Here is a 16540-nt window from a genome sequence, read left to right as displayed (position 1 = left end):
CTCCTGCCCACTCGCACTTTACCCGAAGCTCGGGAATCCCAACAGCTCACCCCAAAGACCAGCAGCTGCGGAAAGCAGTGGGCAGAGGTAGTGATTATGACCCGGGGGCCGCTGTCCCTTTGGAACCTGACCCGCAACCCGAGTCGAGAACAGAATTTCCGGAAACCGCGACCTCAAAGCAACCCTCATTTCTCAATCAATGGGCCCCCGAATATTCTTTGCCCCGGACGTGTAAAAGCCCTGCGGAGACACGCGTCCTTGCTTTCGCTATCCCAGCACCGAGGCCAGGGAGGCGGAAACGGGCGGCGGTGCCCGGGGGCCCGGACGCCTTCAAAGCCGCGCGCCGCTCCAGCCGGTTGCAGTGCGCGCCTTTGCCCGACAGGGACCAGCACAACTCCACGCTCTGCGCGCCGCCCGCCCGCCCGCCAGGCGGAGGTGCCGGGCCACCCGCCCAGCTCACCCTCCCGAGCCCAGGCAGCTCGCGAGCGAGGCGGGTCTGACCCCCTTGGGGTTCCGGTAACCAGGCGGACTGTAACAAAAAGTTAAGAGACTCTGCAGCCTCGGCGGGACGCCACGGCCCCCACCCCCTCTCCCCATCTGGGAAGCAGAAGCTGCTCTAGAAGTTCTTTGAGGGCGGAGACCAACCAAAGGGGCGCAGAACATTCCCAGCGTCTCGGGCTCCGGGAGGAAAAATTTAAGACGGGTCATAAAATACTATTCGAGTCGGATACCGCCATGGTTGGAGGGTGGCTCGCTTTGCTGAGCGCGGTCTCAGACGCTGCCCTTCTTCTTTGCGGCGAGGTCGCCTGATTAATTCAAGGGCACCATAGACCACTGAGCCGCCAGTGCTCCGCGAGAACTTTCTGGTGTTTTGACGAGAACCGAGCGGAGCGCAACCCTCACCTCACCCCGACAGGATGCGCGGCGCAATCTGCGGTGGTTTCCCTGCCCCGCCCCGGGTGGTCCGAAGCGGTAACACTGCCACTTCCCTATCATACGCCATGTCTCCCTTCGCTCAGGGTCTGAATCGACGATGGAGACCCTGCCCCTGGCAGGGAAACTCACCGGTACCAAGCGAGGCCCTTGTCGTAGCTGCGATCGAAGAAATGGGGCTCCGCGCCCACGGCGCGCACGTCGGGGTGCACGCGCAGAAACTCCAGCAGCGCCCGCGTGCCGCCCTTCTTCACGCCGATGATGATGGCCTGCGGCAGCTGCTTGCTCCCAGACCCACTGAAGAAGCTGGAGATGGGGCTTGGGGAGTCCGGCACCTCGGGGCTCTGCTCCTCAGGGCTCGCAGCGCCCTCGGCCATCTCCTTGCCTGAAGCCAGTGGGGTGGCTGGCTGCGCCCGGAACGGCAGCCTGGGGGGCGTCCCGTCCGGAGCTGTGGCCAGGGCTGGCGGGGCGTGTGCGGCGCGAGACCCGGAGCCCAGCAGCAGCAGCCCCGGCGCGGCGGCGCAGGAGCCGGCGCAAGAGTACAGGAACATATAGAGCCAGACGCAGAGCATGGCGAAGAGCAGCGCGAGCTTCCTCCTCACCGGCGGCGGGGGCGGCGGCGGCTGCGGTAGGAGCCGGCCGGGGACATCGAGGCAAGATCTGCCGCCACTCAGGCGCTGCCCCATGCGCTGCCCGCGGGCGCGACCAGGGGCATGGCTCAGCACATGGCGTGGGTCCCGCCAGGCAGTGAGCGCAGAGAGGGTTTCCCGGCCCGCTGGACGCCTGTGTGGCTGGGTTTATTGCCCCCGCGTGCCCGCGGCCGCCGCTGCTGCTGCTGCTCTTCCCCAGGTGGCGGCGGCAGCTGTAGCGGCGGCGGCTCTTGACATATTGCCCGGCAGGAGCTGCAACTGCAACGGAAAGTCGGGACGGCGGTAACTGCTGGCCGAGGATCTGCTCCTGGGGCGCGACGACGCGCTCGGGGCCTGGAGGACGTTGCACTCCTGCGCCCTGGCCACTCTAGACGGTGCGCCCCGCCGCACGCCGGGGCTGCCTCCTTGCAGTCCTAAGAACTGAGCCTGGAGCAGCCCCGGCACTTCCCCGCAGAGGCTGCGGAGGCGAACTGCGCAGGAAGAGAGCTGGGGACCGAGGTGGAGTGGGCGGTCCCGGCCTTCCAGAGTGACGGGCTGCTCTACCTACCAAAAATCCCGAACGCCATGCAAATACAGGCACTTCGCCGAGCTCTCAGCAGCCAACCCTCTCCCAAGACGTGGGGGTGTGGAAAGGCTTCTGGGCGGTGTAGGGCGGTCGGGGATTGCCATTGGCTGCGGAATAAGGGGCGGGCCCAGAGGGGCGGAGTTAGGGGCTGGTGACAGGAGCAGATGGTGGGAAGAATACTGCAGTGACCGAGCGCTGGGAGAGGTCCTACCCTACTGAGTGGTGCGTTCCCGCACCCGCATGCATTTCCGCACTCGTTCCCTAGAAGTCAGCCTTGGCGGTAGTTGCCCAGATGTTGGGACACGAGTCCCCATCCAGATGTTTCGCAGGAGGTTTCGTGATGCTTACGTGTTGCAGAGTAGGGAGGCGGTTGGAGGAGGGAGAGCAGGGCCGGAGATGCACTAGGCACTCGAACCCCCCCCTCCCCAACCCACGCCGGAGACTTATTCGGAGGCCCTTCCTGAACAGGCACGGGATTAGGAAGTTAAAGCAGAAAGAGTGTTTGGAAATCGCTGTCGTGTGTGTGTGTGTGTGTGTGTGTGTGTGTGTGTGTGTGTCTTTCCTTCTTTGCCTGGTTAGCTTGGCCTGCCGGTTAACTGAGATCAGTGTAAAGTGTCCTTAACAAAAATCTCCAGCCTTCCAAACTGCCGAAAGTAGGTTGGGGAGGGGAAAAGAGACAGGAGAAATTAACAGGAAGAGAGAGTCTGGTAAATGAAAGTTTCCTGGTCGAAACGTGTGTGTGGGAGTCACGTGTAGGCAGTTTTATCTGGATATGAGTTTGTTGGAGACTTTAGGTTTGAGAAAATTTTCCATCTCCCCCTTTTCCCTGAATAGATATAAAGCCAACATTTGCCTTAATTTAGGAGACAGTTTGATTTGCTAACCTGTGACACTGATTATTTCGTGTTGTCACTCGCCACCGCTTTTTTAAAAGTCAAACATCAATTTGGAACAAATCCATCACTGAGGTGCACTTATTTAATAGTGAAAGTCTACTCGAAGGCACCCCCAACCACATTTTCTTTGGCAAAATGACCCACTCACCCAGGACGGGGCGGATAAGCGCGTCTTCCAAGAAACAACAACCGCTAGCTGGGGGAAGTGCGGGTGAGCGGTGCTACGCTGTGCTGAATTCTTGCCCAGGCGTTTGGAGTTCGGAAGCTCGAGATCAAGTTCGTACTGGTCGTGTTCAGGAAGTTTTCGATGCCTGCAACCCAGCCTCTGCGGGGCCAGAGGACCTCCAACTCCCGGTTGCAAGCGGTTCCGGGGACAGAACATTCCTTCCGATTCTGACCCCAGCGCGACCCCCGGGACTGAGTGTCACTCACGAAGTGACTCACCGGGAACCGCCGCCCGCACTGTACTTACATCACTGTCGGCGAAGGCTGGCTCAGCGGAACCGACCTGAGTCCTGGTCCCTCGACCACGCTGTCCAGGACCAGCCGCCAGCAGCCGGCTCCTCTCACTTCCTGAGTAAATGTTCCCAAGTGTCCCCGAGTTTACGCAGCCCCACCCTGAGTCCCGGTCCCCCACCTTCGGAAGCAGACTGAGAAATCCAGATTGACGTTAGCACCTCTGGTTTGAAAATGTGCCTGAGCAGCGGTAATGGTCAGAGAGGATTCAGATAGCACAGCCGCCAGCACCGGACCCGTGTGCCCTGGCTGTGCTACGGGACACTTCTTTGCAGCTACTTTGAGCCCAAGACGTTTTCTTACAAAACTGTTGAGGGAGAAATAAATGAGGCAGCGGATTTCCCTCCCGCTTTTATATTCTCAGCAATAACTTCTTTCTAGCTTTTCTTTCCCTCTCTCACTGGGAGGTTGTGTTTGTTCTTCGAAACGACTTATTCGCTCTTAATTTTTTAATCTAATCCATTTATTTTAAACTTCTAAAACATGAGAACAAATATATTTCTGAGCACTAACCCGACTCTACTTGGAAATGTGAGGAGAAAATAGTGTCTCCGTAGGGAGTGTCTTCAAATTTTATGTTATTTAGGTGGAAAATTCATGTTGTATAGGTGTGTGTTAGGCGAATTGTAGCTCCCATGTGGCTAACTTCAGGCCTGCCTGGGTGTGAGTCTTCCAGTGTTTTAAGGATTTTGATAATCCCAATAAAAAAGGTCCCTGTTCTGAGGATTAGTACAGTCTAATAAGTGAGCAATTACAAATCGAGGCAGTTGAATACATTTGACATTTCTTTTTTCCGGGGGTGGATTGAGGGAAGGAGGGAGTAGAGGTAAAGATGTGGGCGTCGGAAATTGTTCTGACTGCAGAGCAGAGCTGAGCTCCCACAGCTGAGTCTAGGGCCCGGCCCACCTGGCGTCCATTCAATTGTCACTATTGAGAACGATAAGGGAGTTCGCGGTGCTCACCGTGCCGCGGGGCCTTCCCGGCACAACGTTGGAGGGTCGTCTGGGGCCTGGACAGCGCCCGGGCGGGCTGGGAAGCGGCGCCAGAGGACGACCTGGGCGGCGAACTCACGCTTTGGCCCTTTGGCCCACCCAGCTGATCCTCCCATTGCTCTAGAGAGTCGCAGGCTGCGCCGTGAAATTCCCACGCTCAGCCGTCGCTCTTGGTTCACCCTTGGCAAGCGCTACCTCTCCCAACCATATTCCCATTCCGCAGATGCAGAACCCAAGGCTCAAACCTGGACAGAACTGGTAGCCAAATTAACCGTGAACCCAGTTTGAGCTTCTGCCCTTAACCTTTAGCTCAGCAGTGCGGGGGTCCCCATGCTTGGACCCTGGGCATCATCAAACTGCCACCACTAAAACCGAGGGAAGGTTTACCTCTGATAAACTCATTCAAAATGTTTGCATTTGGAAATGGAGAAAGGAGTGAATTCTATTTCAGCACGCCTATATGGTTTGTGTTTTATTTTGGTGGATTTGTTTGGTATTACCTAATGGGGTGCGCAGCTAGGGCCTCTGAGGGCATCTGGGAGGCAGCCCCTCTCCTTTAGGACAGGGCAGGGCCGCCACAGGGGCTCTCTCCTCTCCCTCTTTCCCCAGCTACTGCTGCCAACAACCCTCTGTGCGACCCCAATAGGGTCACTCTAAAATTTCACATCTGTAGAATGGGAGACTTGAGCCAAAAGATCCCCGCAGTATTTTCCGCCTGAAGTTTCTCAGATTCTAGGCTCGTGATGGGAGGCTCCGCAGCTGCTCCGGCCCTGCGGCCAGCTCCGCCTCCCCAACAGCCGCCCTCCGGGGCCGAGCTCCCCCACACCCTCTGCGGGACCGCAAAGCAGGCATTTCCTGGGGCCGCCTGAACCGGTGGTCCAGAGCCCCCGTTCCTGCCACCGGAATCCGGACCCTCCTCCCGCGCCCCTAGCCAGCGAGGCGGCGCCTCGGGGGTTAGCAGCTGCCAGCTCGCTCCGCCTTTTTCGGCGGCCCGGGCGTGAAGCGCGGTCGGCGCCGCAGCGGCTCCGATGCCCGCCCGGAAGGGAGCGCTCTGGCCCCGGTCTCGCAGCTGCGGGACAGCCGGGAGCGGAGCAAGGGGCAGCCGCGGTCAGTTGTCTCCCCAGTGGACTGGGAAGGGAACTTTATCTGGGCCTAGACTCCCGCTGTACCTTTGTTGGGGGTTAGTGGGGAGGCTGCCGTCGTCAGAGTTCCTGGATGTCTCGGGAACCCCTGGCCAGAGACCGGCACTGGCGCAGCCCCGCGGATGCCGCTGGCCAAGCCGACGACAGGGATGAGAAATTCCTTGCAAGAGTGGCTGGAAGGCTCTGCGGAGAGGGAATAAATGCTTCCCAGAGCGAGCTCCCACTGCGCCTTGGGAATGGTGCACTCTCCAGTCCCCGTTGGACCCTCTGACATTGTCACAGGAAGCGCTGCCATGTATGAGGAGCCCTCTGCAAACTACAGGCGAAGGATGACTGCTCTTGGCCTATCAATAAGATTTTGACACTCAGGTTGGTTTGATGACTTGTGTCATGAGGAGTAGAGGTGTGGGCTGATTTCAAATTCTTCTTCCACGCGGCATCCTTGTCTGGGCCGGAGCCTCCCTTGTCTCCTAGAGAATGGGGCAGGGAATGGAAGGATGGGGAGACTGAGGGAGAGGCCCCTATTCCGCAGGCTGTCTCCTGAAGGGCTGGCTGCTTCCCTCACCTGGAAGTCCAGGCCCCTGTCGGGAAGCCCTCTCCGCACAGCCTGCCAATCACCTGGTTCTGTTACCATTGTTCTCCTCCCGCTTCAGGCCTCGGACATCAAGGACAGCTCCCACTCACCAGAGCCAAGGCACTATGCCGTTCCTGGGTGTCCTCTTCTCCTCCAGCCCCTTTGTAAGTCACATGCTCTTCTATTTACCGGCATAAGATACGCCAGAGCTGCCTTGCTTTTCCGAGTCTAGTCAAGCTGTAGAATACTTCTGAGCCTCAGTACCCCCAGCCACCTGTGGTCCTCCATTTGTCCTCTTCTCCTACAAATACCTCCAGCCCCTCTCTTCCTCCATGATGCTTCTAGCATTGGAAATCCTCCAGGACAATTCTGCCTTCAACTTTCCTGGCCTGAGCCACGGAGTTGATGGAGGGAAACGTGATAGAGATGACTGGTCCTGCTTTAATTTTCCCACTCCTATAAGCACATAAAGGTGCTCTGCCACTCTCCTAAGTGTCCCCAGGAGGCCCGCTTTCCCAGTCTCTGAGACAAACATTTCTTAGCCTTCTGTCCTGCAAGAGATGACATTTCTCAAAGTGTCTTTGAGCATGTAGATGCTGACAGGGGATGATCTATCCCTTCCACCACCAAGCCTCCACACCAGTTGGCACTCCACACTTGTCATAGCGGAGGAAGTTGCAGGCTAATTCCAACAGACAGTGAACCTCAATAGTGCTTTGCTTCTCAGCCTTTGCTATCTCCTTGTCCCTGAGCCATCTCCCTGTGGTGGACACTGATGGGCCACCAGCACTGCATCAGTGAAGGACTTGCTGCCCTAGCCACTGGCATGCTGTCAACACGGCCTCCTGCAGCCCGCCTCTCCACCATTGCAGAGAGCAGCTAGGCTGAAGGGTACGTATTCTGCTTCCCGGGTGACCCCTAGCCAGTGACTGATGTAGAAGCTAAAGGCTTGCTCTTCTCAATCCAACTTCGGACATCTCCAAAGGGCTGTTCAATCTCTAGAGCTTCTTGTGAGTTGGGCAAAGGATGTTGGGCTCCATCATAGCTGATCTTCTCCCCGTGCCCACGCCTGCTTCCTCCTCCTCCCTTCTACAGGTGCGGGTGCTATATGCGTTGGTTTATATGCTTCCTGTACACTTCCCAAGGAACTCAACCTGCACCTCTCCTCTATAGTATGGTTCCCATCAGCATCCAAACATACTCTTTTTTTTTTTTTTTTTTGCTTCTCTTCATAGCAAAATGTATGAACAGTTTTTACCTTTCACCTGTCATTTTCTTTTTATTAAGCTAGTTTTTTTCTTCAGTGATGAAAAATTTATACACGCCCTGAAAAGGATCGAATGTGTAAGAAATACAGAATATGACTCTGACCCCAAACTGCCAAACATTGTTTGCGCATATAAGCAAAAAAGTATACATTCCTCTCCTCCCCTCTTTTCCTTTCCCAAATGGCAGCATTAAAGACCAATGTTCTGTGGTGTGGGTGATTGCTGTCTATCAGTGTATGTTTCTTAGAAACATTGACTATAAGTAACGACAACTTAAAAATGATCGAAGTTATAAATGTCTCTTTATGCTTTCCTTACCTCCAAACACATTTTCCTTTCCGCGGCTGCCCCCTGCTCCACTCCTCCAGGCTGTCCTGCTGCTGCGAGGCTGGGACCAGAGCCCTCCCTTCCGGGCGGGCATCGGAGCCCCTCCAATGCCATGGGAGTATGGTTTCCTAAATGGTACCTCTAAAGTTAAGAAGAGAGTACAGGCTAGGCACGGTGGCTCACACTTGTAATCCCAGCACTTTGGGAGGCCGAGGCGGGCGGATTACGAAGTCAAGAGATTGAGACCATCTTGGCCAACACGGTGAAACTGTGTCTCTACTAAAAATACAAAACTTAGCTGGGCATGGTGGTGTGCATCTATAGTCCCAGCTACTTGGGAGGCTGAGGTAGGAGAATCACTTAAACCTGGGAAGCAGAGGTTGCAGTGAACTGAGATCGCACCACTGCACTCCAGCCTGGGCGACAGAGTGAGACTCCGTCTCAAAAGAAAAAAAAAAAAAGTACAATGGTTGTGTCTGGACTCATTTTTTAAACTACACATTTTCCCTGTTGACAGCATTTATTCACTCCTTAATCTTAAAAAATAGGTAAATAAGCATACATACTTGCTTTCATCCTTCCAACTTAAAAAAATGAAGCAGTGTACATTTTATTTTACTCTATCACGATTGATAATATTTGTAGTCTTAACTACAATTCCTGGAGTTCTCTACTTTCAGTTTTATGTTTATGTGACTCGCAGGAGCCAAGAAATCTGAGAACTTCATTTTTGATACATTATAGTTGGCTGGCGATCATAGAAAGATTGGTTATTGTTTGTTGTTTGAGAAGTATTCACTGATGCTGTATTTTTTGTTGTCTTACCTGCTTGAGAACATCTGTCTGTTGCCTTTAATACTTGATGAAAAATTTGACGGAGTAGAGAATCTTTGGTTAAAATGTACTATTTCTTTCCACTTAGAATTGAATGAAACTTGTTTTGTTCTCTACTGGCAAAGGATGTTGCTAGTTCATTCTTTGTGTTCATTCTGCAATTTCTCACATTCATTGAATTTTTTTTTTTTTTTTTTTTTTTTTTTTGAGATGGAGTCTCACTCTGTCGCCCAGGCTGGAGTGTGGTGGCATGATCTCGGCTCACTGCAAGCTCCGCCTCCCGGGTTCACGCCATTCTCCTGCCTCAGCCTCCCGAGAAGCTGGGAGTACAGGCACCTGCCACCACGTCCGTCTAATTTTTTGTATTTTTAGTAGAGATGGGGTTTCACCGTGTTAGCCAAGACAGTCTGGATCTCCTGACCTCATGATCCGCCCACCTCGGCCTCCCAAAGTGCTGGGATTACAGGCGTGTGCCACCGCGCCTGGCCCATTGAATATTTTATTTCAACCACTATATGTGTTATATCCACCGTATCTATTTTTTAACTGTTAGTTTGCATGCCTCAATTGTCTATTTTTTTTCTCAGTGAGCTCATGTTCCTGGGGGCTATCAGCCGCTTAGTAGATAATATTTAGTTGGGAAGGACAAAAATCCCAGGCCATAGCCTGTGCCTGCTCCACTTGTTTTTTTAGGGTAACAGGAAGTCTGGTGTTGTCAATGGAGTTCAACTACTACCTATGGAACCTTCTTCCTACTAACTTCAGATGACTCCCACTGTCAGGGAAACTTCAAGTACCTGAGCTCAGGGTACCATTATTTCTTTTATTTTCTTTTTTGAGACAGGGTCTCACTCTGTCACCCAGGCTGGAGTGCAGTGGTGCCATCATGGCTCATTATAGCCTTGAACTCTGGGTTTAAGCAATCCTCCCACCTCAGCCTCCGGAGTAGCTGAGACTTCTGGTGTGTGCTACCACACCCAGCTAATTTTGCTTATTATTTTGTGGAGACAGAGTCTCACTATGTTGCCCAGGCTGGTCTTTAACTCCTGGACTCAAGCAATCCTCCTGCCTTGGCCTCTCAAAGTGCTGGGATTATAGGCGTGAGCCACCACACCCCAGCTAGCACTGTAATTTCTAATTGCTGCATCCTTACATTGTAATTACGTGTAGGGGAGGTGGTGGGGAAACAAAGCTCCTCCTTCACCTATTTCCTATGGTGACAACTGGCCCCCTTCTACTTTAGGTACCATTTTTCTTCCCCACAATGAAATACAAAAACCTTCTACCTTCCTAAGGCTTCTGGTGTTTTCCCCACCCTAAAGTCTGGGATCTCTTGCTTTGGTGGCATCTTTACAGTTGAATTCAAGGGAAGAACTTTGCAAAACATGCTTTTCCAAAACTTTGACTCAAATTATCTGCTACTTTTAAAGCCGAATAGCTTCACTAGCAGCTATTTTGACGTTGACTTTTCTGTATCAATTTTAATTGAAACATAATATGTTTCCACCTTCATGGTTTACTCACTGCTTAAGGAGTATATTTTTAGTTTTTTTTTTTTTTTCTATTTTGCTTGTTTTATTCTATTTTTCAGAATACGGTCATGGGCTGCAAAACAACCTTTTGGTCAACAAAAGGACCACATAGAAGACAGTGGTCCCATAAGATTATAATACTGTGTTTTTACTGTATCTTAGATACACAAACCATTACCCTCATGCTATGATTGCCTACAGTACTCAGTACAGTAACATGCTCTACAGGTTTGTAACCTAGAAGCAATAGGCTGTACCATGCAGCCTAGGTATATAGTAGGCTATGCCATCTAGGTTCATGTAAATCCACTCTGTGATGTTTGTACAACAACAAAATGACCAAGTACACACTTCTCAGACATATTCTTGTCGTTAGGCAACATGTAACTATACTAATTATGAACTCAATACATCTCCTTTGTCTTTCATGCTTATACTTTTCTGTATAATAGTTTCAAATCTTATTCTCCAATGTTTAATGTGTGTATCATTTCCTTTAGCCTGTCTAGTTGATCTCTGAACAATTCAATTATTTTCATTTTTTTACTTGTTCATTTTGTTCTTCTCTTTCACTCTTTTCTGCTATCTGTCAGCAGCTTGCTTTTCTTTTTCTTCTTCTTCTTCTTTTTTTTTTTTTTTTAGCATTTTATATGAACCTGTCCATTCTTTAATCTTGTTTTTCAGAAGGGTCATGTTATTTGTAATTCTTTGAGAGTTAGGGAATTATTATTCTTCCTCAGCAATTTTTTTTGTAATGAGTTTTACTTTTTAGAGCAGTTTACATAAAAATTGAGTGGAAAGTACAGAGAGTTTCTATATATCTCCCTTAACACAGACACACACACACACACAGAGACACACACACAGACACAGACACACAGACACACACAGACACACACACACACAGAGACACACACACACACAGACACACACACACAGTCACACACAGACAGACATACACAAATACACACACAGACACAAACACAGACACACAGACACACATACACAGACACAGACACACAGACACACAGACACACACAGACACACAGACAGACACAAACACAGACACACAGACATACACAGAAACACACACAAACACACACACAGAAACACACACAAACACACACACAGAAACACACACAGACACACACACAGACATACACACACAGACACACACACAGAAACACACACAGACACACACACAGACGTACACACACAGACACACACACAGACACATACAGACACACACAGACACACACAGACACACACAGACACACACACAGACACACACACACAGAGTTTCCCCTGTTGTTAACTTTTTGCATTAGCATGGTACATTTGTTACAATTGATGAGCCAATATTAATAAATTATTATTAATGGAAGTTCACAGTTTACATTAGGGTTCACTTTTGGTGGTGTACATTCTAGGGGTTTGGACAAATGTATACTGACATGAATCCACCATATAGAACAGTTTCACTGCCCTAAAAATTGTCTGTGCCCTGACTGTTCATCCCTCCCTCCCCACTAACCCCTGGCAACCACTGTCTCCACATTTTTGTCTGTTCCAGAATGACATTGCTATGATCTGAATGTGTTCCCCAGATTCATATATTGAAACTTAATGGCCAATGTGATGGTGTTAAGAAGTGCGGCCTTTAAGAGGGGATGGAGCTGTGAGGGCTTTACCCTCATGAATGGTGCTTGGTGCTCTTATGAAAGGGCTCAACAGGGAGCTTGTCCTTTTTCACCCCTTCTGTCCCTCCCATAGGGGACACTGTGTACCTCCCATCAGAGGATGCAACAACAAATGCAATGTCATGGAAGTGGAGAGCAGCCCTTGCCAGACACCGAACCCATCAGCACCTTGATTTTAGACTACCAGCCTCCAGGACAGTAAGAAATAAATTTCCATTCCTTGTAAATTACTCAAGTCTCAGGCACTTTGTTGTAGCTAGCACAAATGAACTGACAGTCATACGGCTGGAATCATGCAAGATGTAGCCTTTTCAGATGGGTTTCTTTCACTCAGTAGTGTGCATTTTTTTTTTTTTTTTTTTTTTTTTTGAGATGGAGTCTCGCTCTGTCACCCAGGCTGGAGTGCAGTGGCTGGATCTCAGCTCACTGCAAGCTCCGCCTGCTGGGTTTACGCCATTCTCCTGGCTCAGCCTCCGGAGTAGCTGGGACTACAGGCGCCCGCCACCTCGCCCGGCTAGTTTTTCGTATTTTTTAGTAGAGACGGGGTTTCACCGTGTTAGCCAGGATGGTCTCGATCTCCTGACCTCGTGATCTGCCCATCTCGGCCTCCCAAAGTGCTGGGATTACAGGCTTGAGCCACCGCGCCCGGCCAGTAGTGTGCATTTAAGGTTCCTCTATGTCCTCTTTTCAGGGCTTGATAGTGCATTTATTTTACTGCATTGTATGGAGATGCCACAGTTTGTTTATCCATTTGCGTATCGAAGGATATCTTGGTTGCTTCCAAGTTTTGGTAATCATGAATAAAGCTGCTATAAGCATCTACAGTTAGTTTTCAGCATTGATGTAAGTTTTCAACTCATTTGGGTAAAGATAAAAGAGAGCAATTTCTGGGTCCTATGGTAAGAATATGTAAAAAACTGTCAAACTGTCTTTGAAAGTGGCAGTACCATTTTACATTCCCATGAACAACAAACGGGAGTTCCCGTTGCTCCACATCCTTGCTAGCATTTTGTATTGTCTACTCCTCACTTTTTAATAAGATTTAAAATACAATTCCTCTGTGAACTATGCCTTTTTCTTTTACTCAGTTTAAAACAATACATTTTAAACAATGTATTCAGAAATATTTAGAGAATAGTTTTTAAAAACACAGAAAGTGATATAACAAACATCTGTGATTCCATTATCCAAATATTTTACATTTATTTATGTATTTATGTATGTATGTATTTATTTATTATTTGAGGCAGGGTCTTGCTGTGTTGCCCAGGCTGGAGTGCAGTGATATTGTCTCAGCTCACTGAAGCCTCAACTTCCTGGACTCTAGCAATCTTTTCATTTCAGCCTCCTGAGTACGTGGGACTACAGGCACACCACCACGCCTAATTTTGTTTTTTATTTTTTGTAGAGATAGGGTCTCATTCTGTTGCCCAGGCTGGTCTCTAACTCTTGGGCTCAAACAGTTCACCTGCCTCAGCCTCCCAAAGTACTGGGATTAAAGGTGTGAGCCACTGCGACTGGCCTTCATAACTTATTTTTAAATAAAGTATTACAGAGACAATTGAATCCCTTTTTATATTGCAAATAATGAAGTAGTTGCACTTATTTTTACCATTTTATTTAAGATGTTATTTGCCACCCTTTATCTTTGCTTCTTTTCCCCTAATTTTCTACCTTGTGTTGAACTGTGTTTTCTGCATTTCCACCCCTTGTTCTTTTTCTGATTTGGAAGCTATAGATGGTATTTTTATTCTTCTGGTGGTTGTGGTAGACGGTTACATTAACGGACCTCATTAATCCACACCACTTGACATTTATACCCTTACATTTTCATCTCCCACACTGATTTCATTTGACACAGATTTGACCATGCGCCTTGATTTGTCCAATGACACATCAGCAAACATGACTCAAGTGGAGTTGTAAGAAGCCCTTGTGCATTGGGGCATATTGGAACATTGCCACCACCTTCTTCGTGATGAAAGATCTCTTGGAGACAGAAGCCCAACCAGCTCATCTGCCTCCGACACTCAACTGAGGTCAGTTCCCAACTGCTCCTCCAGATGAACATTGCCACCTAAGTGGGATGCATAAAAGAACTACCCAGCTAGCCAACACGATCACAAGAAACAATACACTGTCATCTTAAGTCACTAAGTTTTGAGGTCGTTTCTTATGCAGCAATTGATAATGGAAACAGTGGGTATCTTTAAGTTTGTTATAGACATATGCAAGAAATTAATAAATTTTTCAAAATGTTGGTTGTCTGTAAATGCATTTTTATAAACTTTTGGTTATGTGTCAGTCTGATTGGTTTTTTTTGCCTCTATGTAACTGCATTATCTAGAAACTTGTAAGTATTTCTCTTTGTTCTTGGAGTTGTCAGATTTCTCATGATAGGTAAAGTTCCTGACAATCCTTTCAGGAATTTAGTAAAACTCTTCAACCCAGAGTGTCAAATCTTCCTCTCAAGGTAAATTCCTTCTTGTTGGTTGAACTATTGCCTCCCCTTCCATTCAGTTTACTTCCATTGGCATCTTTATTTTTTACTTGTTATAACTCCTTGACTTAACGCCAAGTATTCCATCTTTTCCTTCCTATTTTCTTTTCCTGTGGTATTTTTGCTCTGGTCTTGGAAATATTTCTTTCACTTGATCTTCCAAGCAACTTGTTTGGAACTCACCAGGGTCTACCTGGTCCATCTACTGAATGTTTTGTTCCAAATTATGGGTTTAAAAAATTCACCATGTTCAGCCAGGCACGGTGGCTCATGCCTGTAATCCCAGCACTTTGGGAGGCCGAGGTGGGCGCATCACCTGAGGTCGGGAGTTTGAGACCAACCTGAACAACATGGAGAAACCCCATCTCTACTAAAAATTCAAAATTAGCCGTGCGAGGTGGCGGGTGCCTATAATCCCTGCTACTCGGGAGGCTGAGGTAGGAGAATCACTTGAACCTGGGAGGTGGAGGTTGTGGTGAGCGGAGATTGTGCCATTGCACTCTAGCCTGGGCAACAAGAGTGAAACTCCGTCTTAAAAACAAACAGACAAACAAAAAATTCACAATGTTTTGTTTGTGTTATACTTAAATGTCCTAAACTGTGCTCCTTTGTCTTGTCTTCCCCCAAGAGCTTTATTTTTTAAGGATCTCTTGTGAAGGTTCTGCTTGCTCCTTCTGTCTCCACCTGCTGGGTCCCCTTGGTATGTTACTCTCTTCCCCAAGTCCTTTCAATGGGGCTCCGTTCCTGCTGCTGTAGGACAATAGATGGTGCCGCCTTGAGTGGTGACAGGGTCAGCAGCCTGTCCCCAAGAGCCTACAGCCAGTGAGGCAAGGTTGTCAACTCCCTACAGAAACATACAAGGAAGACTCCATGTCTTTGAACTCCCATCGGAATGGAAAGAGACGACTTGGGCCACCTCTTTACACTTTCTGGAGCCAGGAAGGCCAGGAACCGGAACCCTCATGGGAATGGAGAGCACTTTCTCTCCCAACTGTCCATGAGTCTGTAGTAGCAAAATTCAGACACTTGCTTTTGGCTGCTGCTTGTCTCTTGGAAGGAGCTTGGCATTGAGGTTGGGAGGGAAGAGGAAGTTGCACACAGTTGGGATGACGCCATCTTCCCGGAGTCCCCTGATTCCCCCAGGGAGCCAGTGCACACTTTTCTGTCCTTATCTTGCATAGGATCTCAGCAGCATTAGATACTGTTGACCATTGTGTCCTGCTTGATACTCACCTCTTTTGGCTCCTGATACCTCACACTGTTCTGTTTTGTTTTTTTTCCTTCATCTCTAAATTAAAAATAAAATCCTAACCCCACCCTCACCAATGAAAGAACTCCCTGTTGGCCAAGGGTACCACAGAAAAAACTTAAAACTGAGTTCCCAGTCATGATGGGATGGCAGGTCAGACATGCCTCATTATGCCCCCTCTCCCGTCTGTGGTTTAGACACAACTGACCAGCAGTAATGTTATTATTTTTTTATTATTATTTTTTGAGACAGTCTCACTCTGTCACCCAGGCTGGAGTGAAGTGGCACCATCACAGCTCACTGCAGCCTGGACCTCCTGGGCTCAAGCAGTCCTCCCACCTCAGCCTCCTAAATAGCTGAGACTTATAGGCCAAGCAGTTCTCCCACCATGACTTCGCAAATAGCTGGGACTTACAGGCATGCACCACCATGCCTGGCTAATTTATGTATTTTTTATAGAGATGAAGTTTCGCTATTTTGCCCAGGCTCGTCTTGAACTCCTGGACTCAAGCAGTCCCCCACCTTGGCCTCCCAAAGCGCTAGGATTATAGATGTGAGCCATCACAACCAGCTAATATTAATGTTAAAATAGAGATTATAAGACTGACATAATGAACTCTTTATGGCAATAAGATATCACATTATAGGCCAGGTGCGGTGGCTCATGCCTGTAATCCCAGCACTTTGGGAGGCCAAGACAGGCAGATTGCTTGAGTCCAGGAGTTTGAAACCAGCCTGAGCAACATGGCAAAACCTTGTCTCTGCTACAAATACAAAAAATAAGTCAGGCATGATGGCACATGCCTGTAGTCCCAACACTTGGGAGGTTTAGGTGGGAGGATCACCTGAACTCAGTGAACTC

At 49.3% G+C, this 16540-nt stretch overlaps 1 protein-coding gene across 2 annotated transcripts in view; it reads right to left on the bottom strand.

The window, feature by feature from the left end:
- The window catches only part of LOC102135242 (heparan sulfate glucosamine 3-O-sulfotransferase 3B1), a 50778-nt gene extending 47155 nt beyond the window's left edge, over nucleotides 1-3623 (bottom strand). Inside the window, exon 1 of one of the 2 annotated variants that reach the window (XM_074018623.1) lies at nucleotides 3193-3623. Coding sequence is in view for 1 of the 2 variants with exons in the window: in XM_045375322.2 (XP_045231257.2) it covers nucleotides 1066-1619 (554 nt within the window). In the remaining variant the exon portion in view is untranslated. Of the gene's footprint in view, nucleotides 1-1065; nucleotides 2058-3192 lie in introns of those variants that run through there. The other variant, XM_045375322.2, reaches the window with a different exon arrangement.
- Between the last annotated feature and the right edge of the window lie 12917 nt (nucleotides 3624-16540).

The sequence above is a fragment of the Macaca fascicularis genome, chromosome 16, assembly GCF_037993035.2.
Source record: "Macaca fascicularis isolate 582-1 chromosome 16, T2T-MFA8v1.1".
Taxonomy (NCBI): Eukaryota; Metazoa; Chordata; class Mammalia; order Primates; family Cercopithecidae; genus Macaca; species Macaca fascicularis.
This window is presented reverse-complemented; position numbering and strand designations above follow the sequence as displayed.